We start from the raw sequence: 15,770 nt of genomic DNA on the forward strand, positions 1-15,770 counted from the left end.
TTAACAGTGTCGCAGAGACGAAAGAAGCGAAGACAGGTATAAAGAAAGAGGACGTTAGAAGCGTTTAGATATAGTGATGTTGGGTTAGTGCGAGCGTTCGCAGTGCGTCGAAAGAGACGGCAGAAGCAAACGCCAAGGGATCGAAGAAAAGCGAGGGTTCCATGCAATACATGGATCGATGAGCTGATCGCTTATGGTTCTGCACGACGCAGCGTCTGTTATGTACCATTCTGTCTGTAAGGTATAGCTGAGTGCTATAGTGGTTGCATATATGTAAAGGCTTCGCCGTTCAGTAAATAAATAAATAAATAAATTGAAATGACATTCAAGAACAACATTTAGTGTAAGGCTGATCAAGCATCTTTATTTCACAACTCTACTAGGCAATTTATTTCCGGAGAAACTGCGCAATAACTCTGACTGCCTAGTGCGTGCCAAAATATCTGCCGCGAGAGCGTAACAGGGTTGTAGCTTATCATCATAGTTTGTTTATTAGTTACGTGTAGTTTATGTAGTTCTATGTAGTTTACAGCGTTATAGTTCATCCCGTACAGTTTTCCTTTCGTCTATCGCATGCCATCACGTTTACTTGCCATAAAATGCCGCCCCCAAAACAAAAGAAAGGAAAACCGTAATTTGTCGTCAGTGACGGTTCGCGGCCTTACCAGCTACGGGTGACGGTGTTATTTATGGGACAATCCGGCAGCCTTAAGGTTGCTTTTTTTTTTTCTTTTCTTTTTTTAACTATGCTCCAGTGAAGCCGCACTGCTGTACGAAATGCAGACGGCATCGGTTCTCAGACCGGCGTGGATAGTGTTTAACAACAGGCGCTCAGACTCGCTCCTCTGCCCGGACTACAACAAATTCGGATCGACGGCACATCCGACGTGGTTGACGGTTAAATGCCGACGAAGAGGTATGAATTATTTAACGAACTGGCGAGAAGACGATTTCCTCCGGTGTTCCGGCTTCGGAATGCGATTGGAATGAAGTATACACAGCGACAGGATTCAATTCAGCAGAGTGAAAAGTCCGAGCCGATTCCCGGTCGAAGTAAAGGCCGCACATTAGCAATCCGTTGTCTCTCTCTCTCTCTCTCTCTCTCTCTCTCTCTCTCTCTCTCTCTCTTAATTCTGGCGACGTGCCACAAGGTGACGCCCTCGACAACGTAAGTGTTTCATTTGTTCTCAATAGAACGACAAGTATGCGTGAAGAAATAAATCTGTGTGCCCGTTGCGTGACACATGGTGCTCCTGCAGCGTTTGAAAATTTGTAAAGGAACTATTCACGGAAACGAAGCCACCTCTCCATTTCATTCCGATTCCGCCCAAAAAAGATATGGCACAGTCGCGTTCAAATCGACGCACATTTGGCCGTCATTGCGCTCCCCATTTCGAGCTAGCAAACACGGAATGATTCCGGAATCAATCGAATTCCGGGACGACTAAGCAACCCGGATGCGCGCATGCGTTATGCGCAACGTCTGAAGTATGTATAGCGTTAAAAAGAATGATTAAAAAAAAAAAGCTTAGGGCTTTACGTGCCAAAACGACGATCTCGTTATGAGGCACGCCGTAGTGTGTGTGCAGACGACGACGACGACGACAACTCCGGATTTATTCTGACCACCTGGAGTTCTTTAACGTGGGCCAAACGCACTGTATACACGGGTGCTTCAATAGTGTTCCCGAAATGGAGGCACTCATAGTGCGAAAGGCCTGTAGCGTGTATCTCGATGCGCATCGAGAGAAGGACTCGTCGCGTCGTCTTGTGTTTTCTTTTCTTACCCTACTTTGAAAATAACTTACACAATAGTGAAAAAGGGTGTAAACGTGTCTATAACTCACGCCCTTGGGGTGTGATTTACATAACCGACACTCTAAGGGTGCGAGTTATAGACACATTTAGACCCTTTCCCACTTTTAAGGGTGTAAATTATTTTACAGTGTAATGGAACGGCGACAGCGTGTTATGTGCTCACGGACAGCTAGTGCCGCTCAGGCGGAGCATGTTGCCAGACATCCGGCTGACTAACGCCGCACATTTAGCAAAAAGAAAAAAAAAAAAGAAGCGCAACCGCCACCATCCGAGAAAAGGGAGCAGCGGGGTTCCGGCGCCAACTCGGAAAATAACAAGGCGGCATCGAGTTCGCCGCTGTTTATATCGCTGCAAATGATAATCGCGGAGGAAGACGCGAACCGAAAAAGAGCATATTGACACGTGTACTTCTTTGTCTTTATCAGCTTATATACAAAGGCGCGCTTCCTCTGTTGCGCAGAGAGAGAGAGAGGGGGGGAGAGAGAAAAGTTATTTGAAAGAAGGCAGAGAGGTCGGCCTGAGCTAACGCGCCCTATAGCCTGCTACTCTGCTAGAGTGTACTATTCTAGTACACTCTAACTCTGCACAGGCGCATTATATACTATATAGGTGCGCCCTCGTCGGCGCAGGATGTCTTCACGCCGGCTTTCCGCATATGAGAAACGAAAAAGGACACACAGACACACAGACGCCGTCGGGAAACTGAAAAAAAAGGAAGAAGAAAAAAAAGACCTCCACAATAAGACCACGAAGAGACACAGACGCTGTCTTGAACACTAAAAAAAAAAAAAAAAAAAAAAAAAGGAAACGTCCTTTCGTGGAAGAAGCAGCAGGTTTGCGGCGCAAACACGTAGATGATCTTCCGCGAAGCATTTAGCCCGGGACCCTTGGGTTAGACAGTCCGCGTCTCTCTTTTAGTATACTGCGATAGCATATTCTATACAGACGCGAACCTGGCCCACTTCGTTGTGGGTATCCGACTGACGAGAAATGTAGTGGGGGGGGAGGGGAGATTTTTCGCTTGTCGCCCCGGATAAACGGGAATCATTTCCGGAACACGTCGTATCACTTCTTTCCTGGGTTAGCAAACATATGCTGTAGAAGGAGCGACATTTGGGCGACTTGGTACTGGTTTAGCATCTTGAAGGGGCCAGCGCAAGATGACCAACGCGGTCCTGTATATTCCTGCCTTCTGTCTTCGTCATCTTGCGCTGCCCCTTCAAGATGTTCAACCAGTAGGAAACATATATTCATGGTGGGTATGGGGGGGGGGGGGGGGGACAGCGGCGCTCTCGCTGTATTAGCAGTCTCGCCTTTCTTCGTATCATACATGGACCAGAGATTTCGTGATAAGCCGATTTTCTTCGCTGTCAGTATAACGTACGTAACTTGATATTGAGCGATGCACTCCAAACGTGACATTACGATTTTTTTCTTCTTTATTTTTCGGTGCAGCTCGTCAATTTTTGTTTGCGCGTCTTGGTTACCAATAAACTCAGTTCGTTATGGCGAGCATGCGGTCCTTACACTCTAGCTCAAGGGCCTTATCCATGTGCCCAAAGGTGAGAAAAACACGCGTCCTGTGTCAGGCTCACGTGCGTAGCTTTTCTTTCTTCTTTTTTCGCGCGTTCTTTGGAGTAAAGACATAACGTATGAAGCAACGTTTCGACAAAGTAGCAAACACTTGTGCCAGCTTGAGGGTACCATAAATTTCGAGGTCTATTGGGACGTTTGTTGACTTCGTCACCCGCCGAAATTGGCGAGATGTCCCAGAGGGTACAAAACCGAAAGCTCTTTTGGGACCTGTGCGCAGGCATCAAATGAGTCTACAGCTGGGCTCTTTGAGACAGGGACGCTAAGACTGTGTAGCATTGCTTCAGAGACATCAGTCCCCTAAATCTGCGACAACTGTCAACTGGAGCGTCAATGCCTTTCTTAGCGCATTAAGTACGCAATTTTCGAAAATGGGGAGATCGGGGGGGGGGGGGGGGGCTATAGCCTCAGGAACTCCGCTTCGCGGACTACTGCTTGGCTTCACATTCGAAATTTAAACATGTGTCCTAAAGTGAGTATGTGCAAGTTAATTAGTAAAACCGTTTAAATAACAAAGCGTGCACTGCGATTTGCCGAGCAAGCGATGTCCGCCTCTTCAGGTATTCCACCTGGACAGGCCGAATGGCGATGTTACGCTCCGTGCGATTAAAAAAAAAAAAGTCTGCTGCTCGAACTAAAGAAAACACACGGTATACATGCACGTGGCGACAGTATCGTAGAGGCGTCAGTCAGTTTTGCACGTCTTCCCGGCTGGGAAGCGGATACGCAGCCGCTCTACAAGATGGCGGCCACGAGAACATGCGCGCGGGCTTGTGACGTACTTGGCACTGCTGCGCAGGCTGCGCCGGTTGTAGGAGAGTGCGGAGAAGACGACCACGGGGGCCCGCTTGGCACTGACCATGTACACCCTGCACAGAGAGAGGCACAAGAAGAAAACAGTTGGAAACGCTGTTGTAAGTTTTTATCCTTCACGATTATACGTGTGTGCTTTGAATTCGATAATATGATTAGGACCAGCAGTAGGTGCGCCATAGCGCCGATTAAAGCGCGCGTGTAAAGCCTATTGTAATTCACCTTAATCCACGTTAATCCTCTCTAACCCACCTATATCTCCCATCGCCCACTTTAATCCTCATTAATCACCTCAATCCACCCTAATCCATCTTAATATAATCGCTAATCAATCATTAATTAACTTTGCTAAACATTAATCATCAGCTGTACACGGCTGGACATGCCGTGGTTCGCTTCTGGCCTTCATTGCGTAAAGTGATATTTTCTGTACGTCACAAGACGACCGTGAAACAAGAGATCTAAGGCTTTCACCTTAAAGATACAACAGCCAGACAAGCGATTTCTTCGGCTCTGAAATCACTTGCTGTGGTAGCGAAATTCTCCCGCACCTGAGGACAGCCGTTTTATTTTCGCTTGCCCACTTTTTCGTCGCGTAATTGCGTTCACCGACTACGGAGAACTGGACAAGAATCCACCGGTTACAGATCATTTGGTCCGCAGTAAGGGTGCGGTAGTATTGAAATGTATCGCATCGAAGATGCATCGGGGGCGCCGATTAATTGTGACGAGCTCCCGGGTTTCTCGTAAGTGCACCCAAAGGACGCGTTACACGAGCGTCCCGCCGCGATGGGAAGTTGCGTTTTTGTCTATACTTTCATTTCCATTTTTCTTATTGTGTCTACAATTTCGATTAAACGTCACAACTAATTTCGACAGAAGATAGACCCCCAATGTGCCTCGAGTAGACCGGACTAACGGCCTCTTATCGAAGTAGAGGAGTATGGCCTAAAAGCTCATCGGCCCGGAAGACCACAAGAGCTGTTATTCTACAGCACATCAAGGGGACAGACTTCAGTGCTCGACTGTGGATATGCCTTGTAACTTGCATAGTGCGTGTGATTGACGTTAACTTCCACGTTCTCAGTCTCTCTCTTACACTCTCCCTCCCCACGTGCAAGGTAGCAAACTGGACAGTCTAGTTACCTTTCAAATTTGCTTCATTCCCCACGTCTGTCTGTAAGTCTGTATTTCCCTCTGTCTGTATCTCTATTTCCATCTCTATTTCCCTGTCTGTCTGTCTCTGTGTCTGTCTGTGACTGTCTCTGTCTGTCTGTCTGTCTGTCTGTCTGTCTGTCTGTCTGTCTGTCTGTCTGTCTGTCTGTCTGTCTGTCTGTCTGTCTGTCTGTCTGTCTGTCTGTCTCTCTCTCTCTGTCTGTATCTGTTTGTGCGTCTCTTTCTGTGTCGGTCTGTCTGTCTCTGTCTGTCTGTGTGTCTGTCTGTCTGTGTGTCTGTCTGTCTGTCTGTCTCTGTCTGTCTGTGTCTCCGTCTGTCTGTGTCTCTGTCTGTCTGTGTCTCTGTCTGTCTGTCTGTCTCTGTCTGTCTCTGTCTGTCTGTGTCTCTGTCTGTCTGTCTGTCTCTGTCTGTCTGTGTCTCCGTCTGCCTGTGTCTCCGTCTGCCTGTGTCTCTGTCTGCCTGTGTCTCTGTCTGTCTCTGTGTCTGTCTGTCTGTCTCTGTCTGTCTGTCTGCCTGCCTGTCTGCGTCTGTCTGTCTCTTTCTGTGTTTATGTGTTTGTCTTTCTGTATGAGTATTTCTGTTTATCTCTCTCTCTCTGCATGTCGGTCCTTCTCTGTGTGTGTGTCTCTCTCTCTGCCTGTCGATCCTTCTCTGTGTGTCTCTATCTCTATCTGACTCTCTCTCTGTCTGTGTGTCTGTCTGACTGTGTTTCTGTCTCTGTCTGTGCCTGTCTGTCTTTGTCTGTCTCTGTCTTGTGTCTGTGTGACTCTCTGTCTGTCTGACTCTCTCTGTTTCTGTCTCCGTCCGTCTGTCTCCATCTCTCTGCCTCTCTGCTTTTCTGTGTCTCTCTGTCTCCCTGTCTGTGTCTGCCTGACTCTCTCTCTCTGTCTTCGTCTGCCTGCCTGCCTGTATTGCTCGTATCATGCCGCACAGATTCTGCTAGCCTCGGCCAGCTCGTGCTTTGTTGCTCGAGCGCCCACCAGCATGCCACGCCAAATAGCCGCCGGTACGCAGTCGCTTATAGATCCCCCCACAAGCACGCGGCGAGTTCAAGGACTCCGTGAACGCCGGCTGCCTTGACGCGACATACCCGACCACATCCATCGCACAGCATCAGCAGAGAAAGAGTGCAAAGAACAAGAAAAAAAAAATGTTGTAGTACTGGCAGCAGCAAAAACAAAACGCCTCGCCAAGCGTGTTTCTTTCCTCCTCTCCTCATTCTCAGACACGCCGTCTGGTCGAGTCTGGTCTGGTCTCGTCCAAGGTGGTCCCGTCTCGTGTAGTCTCGTTTACATATACGCGTACGCGAAAACGGAAAATCACTCGCGACGAAGAATAAACAGATGTGGGCGGCGACCTCGCCGCGCCTCCGGTAGTTGCGTGCAGTACACGACGGCCGGAAGCCGAAGCCAATTCCAACCAACTTCACGAAGCGTTCTTCCGAAAGCCGTCAAGTTCAACGACGTTGTCGAATTAGCCGTCTGGTCATCTCTGATTTGCTCGCCCTCTCTGATGGTAAATATATAAGAAGAATGAGAAGCACTACCTCGCTGCAATCTTCTGTTTATTTGCTCAACAGTTTCGGTGGGACAAGTAAACTGAATATGACTGCCAAGTTTTGCTCCTCATCCTTATAAATACGTTTGTCCCATTGCAAAAACATCCAGTCATATATACATACATTGCGCAACCGACGGTGGTCTTCTCGGGAGCGTCACTACTTGCACTCGAATAGACAGGACGGCTGTTGAGTGGGCTCACGAAAAACACCTTTGCAAATGCGCTGAAAGGGGTTTTAACTCTTAGATCCGGGACTTCCAAATGAGGCGCGACGTAATGCCTAACGCACTTCTCTCGCATGTGCCGCTAAATCGTCACTGAAGTTTTTTTTAATGTACGAACGATTCGGCAGCTAAACCCAGCACCCAGCAGTTACGGTCACGAAAGCCCGGCACGGCCCTTTCCTTCGTGCGCCGTGGTCCTCCTCGCCGACTTAAAGTGTGCGCGTGACGTGATATCCCGAATGAGTAGTCCACGTAGTCTGATCTTCATGGTTATTGTTGAAAAGGATGGAAAGCAATGTGCAACGCAAATGTACACGGAATCTCTGCCGTGGCCCACCAACTTACCCGGCTCAGTCGAAACTTTGCTACTGTCGTGAAGCAAAAGCCGATAACGGACTGTTTAAACGAGGCACTCACATCGTCGTGCATGTTCTTCTAAAAAACTTGCATTGCAGAACTGCCAGCCCGAGTGCTAATGCCGTAGTGGAAAACGGGAGTGGGCTATACAGAACTCCAGCAACGAAGGAGAGAGAGAGAGAGAGATCCCACACGCATATTCGAGCCATGGGATGTATGGTATCCGTACTATCAATGCGGGTAGAAAGAAAAAGGGAAAAGAACGACGTTATAAACGACAGACGTTTAAAAAAAAATCACGCAGAAATTCCTCTGGGAGTTGTCGAACTATGGGTAAGCATTGCGCCACTTGCTCATCGCCATGCAGCCCGGTGTCATTGTCAATGTTATGAAACTTGATCCGACAACCATAAAGTTTATCAACCTTTATCAGTCGTTGTCAACCTTATCGGAGTCGATCCGACCCTTATAAACCCTTATCGGTCGGTATCAAACTTTATGCAACCGATCCGACCCTTACCTCTCCTTATCAACCTTATGGGACTCGATCCGACCCTTATCAACCGCTATCGGTCGGTAGAAAACTAAGCAATTGATCCGATCTTTATCGACCCTTACCTGTCCTTATCAACCTTATCTGACACAATCCGTCCCTTATCAACTCTTATCGGTCCTTATCAACCTTACCGGGCTTGATCCGATATTCATCAACCATTATCAGTGCTTATCAACCTTATCGGACTTGATCCGACCCTTATAAGCCCTCATCGCTATTTAGCAGCTCATCCATCCGCGTCGAACCACTATCAACCGTAATGAGACCCATATAACCCCTGACCCCTCCTTATCATCAAGTCATTGACTACTTATCTCTCCATGTTGCGCGACGTGATGCGCATTAGCCCTCATAGATCTGTCGCATTTTGGTCGTTGAAGAAACGCCCCGACTGAAGGCACATCCCGCGATCACCGAAACGCAACGAGGATGTGGCGTGTTTGGCAATAAAATTTCGCAAAATCGGAATTTTCCTTACGCCTATCAATGCACCAAGTCGGCTCTACAAGTGGTTCTAGAGATGGTTTTTATTCCGTCATCACCAAATATTTCAACAAATCCCTCATAGAAACAATTATTCATACATTATTTTCTTTACAGTGATTCGTCTTGCTTGACGGACAGGTTTCCTCGTTGGGTAAAGCCTAGAAATGCTTGCGCATTAAAAAAAAAAAAAAAACTGCGTCGGATATATTTCATTAGCTAGCGCGTATACAAACGAACGAAGAAATACCATGTTCTGGTACACTTCTGGCGATAAGGCATTTCAATTCCTCGTCGTTTTGAGTGCAAGGCATGTTTTATATACAGTATAAAAAAAGTTTTGCGCGCTAAGGGCGCTTATGTTGTCTTCAAACAACCATCGTCATCTGTGACGACGGTTGTTGTTGGAGAGGCACGACGGAGAGAGACGCTAGCCGAAACGAGCATGCAGGGCGTACAAACGGGTCCCAGATGTTTTGCGTTTGAGAGGACTCGCTCGCCTCTCCCAACGTCGACCCACTCGCATCGGCCCCACTCCGCGCCCGCAGTACCCGCCGAGCTAGCGGCGGAAAAAGAAAGAAAGAAAGAAAGAAGGAAGGAAAGAAAGAAAGGAAAAGGCATTCTTCGGCCAATTTTCGGCGCGCACTTTCGTTCCCCCGTGTCATCAAACGTGTTCCGTCGCTCAAAGCACCCCGGCCTGGCGAGCCCCGGCTCTGACGGAGCACCGACGCCAAAGGAGCACCGACATTCGCCCCGAGGCGCCGGTGACGAACTCAGCTGCTTTCACTCAAGGAAACGCCTGGATGTGACCAACGGCTTTGCCGATAACGAGCTGGCGGCGGCGGCGTGCACTTTAAAGAATACCGTGTTCGACGACTCCTCTCCTCGACAGGATTCAGAGATGTGGGGACAGTGAGAACAGTATAGAAGAGAGCAAGAAAAGATTACGAAAGAGGAGAAAAATGTCGCCTTTCGTTCTTCGTGGTCCCGGGAAGAAGGGGTCAGAGGCATCGTCGTCCGAGGTGACAAAGGAATACGACCGAAGACCGATGCGGTGGCCGAAAAAAGGACGTTAAGGAGCCGGCTGAATTCGACGGCGTCCTCAAACCGAAATCACGAACGGCGGCTGACGTAACAGTCGTATACCGGGAAAAAAAAATGAGGCCCGCTCGTTCTCGCGTGGCATATTACGAACTCTGTAGGCAGTGCGATACAGAGAGCCCCGAGATTCTTTAGCTGCAATTGTATTTGAATTACCGGTATTTACTACGTCTATTTGTAGTGCCTGTGGGCGTATCGAGTATTGTGGTCGCTTTTTGTTTATTTTTGTTGGTTTGTTCTTTAATTTCAAAGTTTGCCCTGCGGTATACGACGTGCGAAGCATGCACGTTATCTGCAATTCATTTCTCAAATGTCCTAAGTCCACCGTGCGCGCTAACTAAGGGCTCTAAGGTTATCGAGAAGGAAAGGGGGCACTCTTTTTTCACCATCCACAGCTTTCGAGGGTGAAAAATTACTTCTGCAGCCCCTCCACCCATCCGAACGCCAACGTGCCCCTGCACTCCTGCGGCCTAGAAACTTTTGACTAAGACTGCACACGTGTAGCGTTTAACGCTCGACGAAATCCTACAACGGTCTAAAGTGTGGCCTGTACACACACATCCACGGACGGTATTCAGGTGGGCAGCTTTTTTTTTCTTTTGCGTTAAATAAATTTCTAAGACGTAACGCAAAGTAGACATGTCCCCTGTCCGACTCCTTTTCGACGCCTTATCGTAGCAGAGTCGAACCGCGGTAGGGACCGGCGGAATGCACTGTTATAGTGCAGCGTTACAGCATGCTCTTCACCGTCTCGCGGTTTTCGCAGTGCTGCACGGAATTGCGCCGTGCCTTCCGCGGCGCTACCGGGAAGTTTCGGATGCGTTTAGTCGCACGGAGAGGCGGCTTGTTACATACATATGTAGGCGACCCCACCCTGGACCATTACACGCGCTCAAAACCTTCCTTGCGTCAATGTGCGGCCGCAGCGCTCCTTGCTCGGTCGCCATGCTGCGCGTTAGCTACGCGGAAAAAGCGCACTTGGTGATAACAGAGAGAGAGAGAGAGAGAGAGAGAGAAAGGACAGGAGGAGATGAGAGAGAATAGACAGGCGGTGAGAGAGCGAGAAGAGAGACAGAGAAAGGACAGGAGAAGAGGAGAGAGAATAGAGAGGCGGTGAGAGAGCGAGAAGAGAGAAGAGAGAGAGAGAAAGGACAGGAGAAGAGGATAGAGAATAGAGAGGCGGTGAGAGAGCGAGAAAAGAGAAGAGAGAGAGAAAAGCTCTTCTCCACCAAAACGCGATGCGTTTCTTGTAAACACCTGCTCTAAGCAAGACGCACAGAGGCATTACAGCGGTTTGAGGGGGGGAGGGAGGGGGGGTTAGGAACGGTTCAACACGGATGCATATTTACGATACCCATGCAGGCCGTTCTATAATTCACGTCCTATCGGCGCTCCGCGTAAGCGTCGATCGGCGCGTTTGAAAATGGCCTATATGCACACAGGATCCATCATTTAGACGAAGTGACGTCGGGATCACGCACGCTGCCCAAGCACGGACGAAGCGCGAAAGATGAAAATGGCCCGCGAAAATGCTTCAACGTACAGCACACTATTTTTTGAGTTTGTATTATTTTGAAGTTTTACGGACTTTCTTCTTGAAGGCCGCCTGTTGCAGAAACGATAATTCTAGTCCCCGAGCTGGATTATTCAGAGAGGCGGACATTACTTACACGTGAAATCTAAACACATACGCAGCTAATTGAGAAAAAAAAAATTCCCCAACTTGTTTTCTGTCCGTATTTTGGCTGTCGCAGCCTTCTTACAAGGATGCAACACGGCGCACTCACATATAAGCTGGAAGTAAGCGGCCGAGATCACCCACGCTCTCCCGAATGTAAACGAATTGTTATAAGACATCCAAATTAAGAATGTGAGCCGCATTATACTCTTCCGCAAACTAGCATACAGCCGCTCAACTCTTCTGCTGCTTTCACGTTGAAGCAGACGCGCCAAGCCGTCTGAAGGGACAAATCTATCGCAGTTCAAGGGTCCCATCGTCGTTATCGTTACGTCGATGATATGAACGACCGCAATTGCGGCTTGGCGGAGATTTGGCGCAATGCTGTCTCCGTGACAATGGGGTTGGGTTTACAGTCTACATGTCAGACACAGGGCCTGTCTCACTTATCGTAGTGAACAACGAGCGCGCAATAAGAAAAAAAGAAAAAGAAAACGAAGCTGACAGAGAATAGCAAGAAAGCCGTTTGCTCAATCGCTTGCCGTTCTCAGAACTGCCGCGGCTATCGGCACGACAGCGCCTTAGCTCGGTACGTACAACGGAGAACGATAAAAGGAATAAAAGGCTAAGCATGAGTAGGCAGAGAGAGATACAAAGAAAAAGAAATAATAAACATAAAAAACAAGGCCGCGCGAGTACTCCAAAGAGCGGCTGTTACGAGTCGTACAGACGGCGAAGGAGACACTCCTCTGCGTCTTGGCAACAGGAGCAACAGCAGCAGACGCAGAAGCAGACGACGACCAAACAGGAAAAGAAAAGACATAGGCAGAAGGTAATAAAGATGGCAGGTCTTGTCGTCTGCTACGAGACAGCAGCGGTCGCGTTCCAAGGAGCGTGAATCACGGTATAGAGCCACCGTTCGTGCTATATATCGCCTGGCCCGCGATCCCGGAAGCGAGACAAAAGGTTACTTGCACGCCAGGGGAACCGAAGGCGTGCATCCGAAGCTACCCTCTCTCTCTCTCTCTCTCTCTCTCTCTCTCTCTCTCTCTCTCTCTCTCTCTACGCGCGCGCGTATACTATAAATACGTTATCGCCGCGTTAAGCGTGTTTATGACGCACTCCTGTTCCGGCACTCCTATCCACTAGTCAATTTTATTACGGACAGCTGGCACGCGACGATGCCACATCGGCTGTACTGCGCCATGTACGCAGGCGCTAAACTTGGCCCTTACCTGCTGTAAATCCGCGACTGAAGCGATGTGCGTCTATTGTGTGCCGCGAGGCGGTGCAGTGCGATATAAATAGCAGGAGCGTATAGCGTCGCACTTAATAACGGACTACTATGCTCCACCTAACGAACTCAGCGCGGTGCAACAAGGGATAGAGCGCGTGGGGCAGCCAATCGACAACGAGGGCCGGCTGCGTGTTTCGGTGTAGGGAGGATCGACTCGCCCATTGTACGTTCCTAAACCTTCCGTGAAGCTCGCCTTCCACGGTGGGCGATTCGAGGATGACAATGGAAGAGCCCTTCCTGTAGGGTTCTCTATTCTTGTTTAACTGACGCGACCCATATGACGCTGCATTGCATTAAGTTGGTGAGAAGGAGGTAATATAGTCGAGCTATAAGGTATTCTTATTGACCATCAATACTATACTATACACTATCGTTCTTGTTTCCCACTTTTCTTGTTCCCACGTTCTTGTTTCCTTCTCTTTTGGCCGCGATCGCAGATACAAGTTTGACTGCGTATCTTTTGCAAATAATGTCCGCCTACGACGTCCAACGGCCACAGACGTGTCCGTCAGCGAGTTAAACCTGCGAAGCTCGTACGCATTTCGTATATCCCTTGCTTTAGAAGGCGGTTAAGCTGCGATCTGTCGCGACATTACGTTCTCGCCCTAAACAGCTAGCTATAGCTTTCGCTCCAAGGAAGGAAGCCCACGGTCCCGACTATATCCTATGAGTCATGAGAGAATCACTAGTGACGTCTATGGCCAACCGAGCTGCGCCAAGAGGCGCAGTTCCACACTCTTAAACATTACACCCTTTGGGGTTTACCTAGTCCCACAACGATAATCGCCTTCTGTCTTGCCCGCGTTTCCTTTCTTTAACGCTGCGAATCCGGTACTTCCCAGTCACGAACGGCTTGCGCGTTATCAGTGCGACACAGTATTCTCGACAGGAAAAGTAGCGAGCACCGAGTTTTCAAGAAAGGGAACGCAAGCAAGGCAGATGGCGATTGTTGCTGTATAGGACAAATAAATACGCCCCCAAAGGGTGCAACCGTTTTAAGAGTGCGAGAGAAAAAAAAAAAAAAAACAAGTGACTTGCTCATCGTGCAAGTCACTAGTTAAAGACTTGCGCACACTTTATTTTTTTTTCTCCCGTGCTCAGAAATGATCACCGCATTATTCGTGAGCAAAAGCCCGCGCTTACCCTATGGCACCTCGTGTACACGCGACCGTAGGTCCATCAGGGAGTTTCCGCCGTCGGCTCGATGGTGCCACATTTCGTGTCTGTTTACGTAAATAAACGGTTCGCGACGTAAAAAAGGACCACCAATGTGCGCAGGGCTACGTCCTAAGAGCCATGGCAGACCTATAGTGACGCGTCTGTGGGCAACCACCGAAAAAACGGCACGGGGGAACAGTTCCAAGAGGGTCACAACAAGCTCGCGACTTGTTGATCGTGGAAGTCACCACTCAAGACGCGTCCGCCCGCTTCCTTTTCCTTTTTTTCTTCTTATTCCTTTATTTTATTTTGCGAACTCGTAAAGTGAAAGATTGTCGCTCTATGTGCGAAAGACATCCCGCGTGCACTGACATCACGTGCTCCTAGAACGTCCGTCCATCACACAGTTCCTGCCGCGGATCCGGCGCCACAACGTGCATATGTTTGCAGACGGTTAGGTTTGGAGCCGTCACGTGACGTTCAGGTAAGACAAAGGCCGCGAACCCGTTCCGAGAAAAAAAAAAGCTTGTCACAATCGTGCTGTCTATTCTTGTATGGGAAACCACACCGCGCTGAGAATGATGATGATGCATGAGTTTTTTTTTTTTTTTTTTTTTCCTTTTTGGCGCGAGGGACCGCGATGAGAAGAAGAGTTCCAAGAGGAAAAACAAGCTTCTAACTTGTAGGCCTAACACTCTGATCCCGTGTTACTTCCCTTTGGGCGAGTTCTGACATGAAAGATTTCCCCATTACCAGGAGAGATTAAAAAATAAATGCAAGCAAATTGGACGCGCGTCCATTTTGCTATACCCTACGCGGGCGTAAGGGGCTTAAGGGATGAAAAGAAAGAAAAGCGAGAAAACATGGAGTGTCCCTTCGTCTGGAAGTGTACGTCGAAAACAACGTCACTCGCTATCCTAAGTCGATTTCATGAACTGCAGTAACGTATACGTGCCGCTTTTTTCTGGACTTGTGAGGTATATGTGGCTGCACGGCCCAGGTATATACTTCGGTTACCGAGAATATTCTGAATACGCCTGATCTAACACGGGGCCGATTAGAAGGAAAAGTCCGCAGTACTCTATGCCATCAACGTGTCTTCGAGCGTCCGTACACGAGGGAGAGTTCCTGCCCCGATCAGACCCCGCAGTCGTAACTCATACCCGTTTACAAGCGGTTCTGCTTGGCGCGGTCACGTGACGTTCAGGTAAGACCACTGCGGGGTCGCGAATCCGTTGCGAAAAACACGCTGCCAGGATGGTGATGTCTACTACTTCTGCGGGCGACCGTAACGTGCGCCAAGAGGAACATTTCCGAGAGTGGAAAGACAAACTCGTGACTTGTCGACCACGCGAGATATTCGTTACCGGTCCTATTTAACAGTGCGAGACCCCGTGCCACTTGAAAACAAAAACTTTTTTTTTTTTACCTCCGATATGAGGTATTGCCGCATTTTTTCTTTTTTTTTTTACAAAGAGAAGTCCACGTACACTATAACATCAAGTGTCCTCAAATGTCCCGCCCTCAGAGAACTCCCTGCATTGGAGCACGTGCCATAATTCTTATCTGTTTACAAGCGGTCCTGTTTGGCGCGGTCACGTGACGCCCGAGGAAGGCCAAGGTCGGAAACACGTTGTGGGAGACGCGCACTATATAGCTGTCACGACTCGCGATGTCTGTTATTTCTATGGGGGATCGCACAGCGCCAAGCGGAGCGGTCCCAAGAAGAAAACAGGCTCGTAACGTGGGACGTCTTCGTGACGGCCAACTGTCGGCCGCGTTCAGAATTTAAAAAAACGCAAGAAGCGCGAGTAAAACGGTTTCCGAAGATGCGCTACCACATCCCTCAGATCGTGCTCGCGGATGCAGCAAATCGACGAGCCCACTGATCGATCCACGGGGTCCATAAATCGTCTCTAAAGCGGGTCTATGGGGCAATCTGCTCTGAAGAGCGCC

General features: G+C 48.9%; 1 protein-coding gene across 4 annotated transcripts in view; it reads right to left on the minus strand.

Annotated features, from left to right (window-relative positions):
- Positions 1-15,770, minus strand: part of LOC142557263 (CDK5 and ABL1 enzyme substrate 2) — a 154,746-nt gene that overhangs the window by 41,254 nt on the left and 97,722 nt on the right. For all 4 annotated transcript variants that reach the window (XM_075668976.1, XM_075668974.1, XM_075668973.1 and 1 more), the window contains one exon: positions 4,194-4,280. In XM_075668976.1, the coding sequence (XP_075525091.1) occupies positions 4,194-4,280 (87 nt within the window). The remainder of the gene's footprint in view (positions 1-4,193; positions 4,281-15,770) is intronic.

The sequence above is a fragment of the Dermacentor variabilis genome, chromosome 9 (assembly GCF_050947875.1).
Source record: "Dermacentor variabilis isolate Ectoservices chromosome 9, ASM5094787v1, whole genome shotgun sequence".
NCBI classification, from domain to species: domain Eukaryota; kingdom Metazoa; phylum Arthropoda; class Arachnida; order Ixodida; family Ixodidae; genus Dermacentor; species Dermacentor variabilis.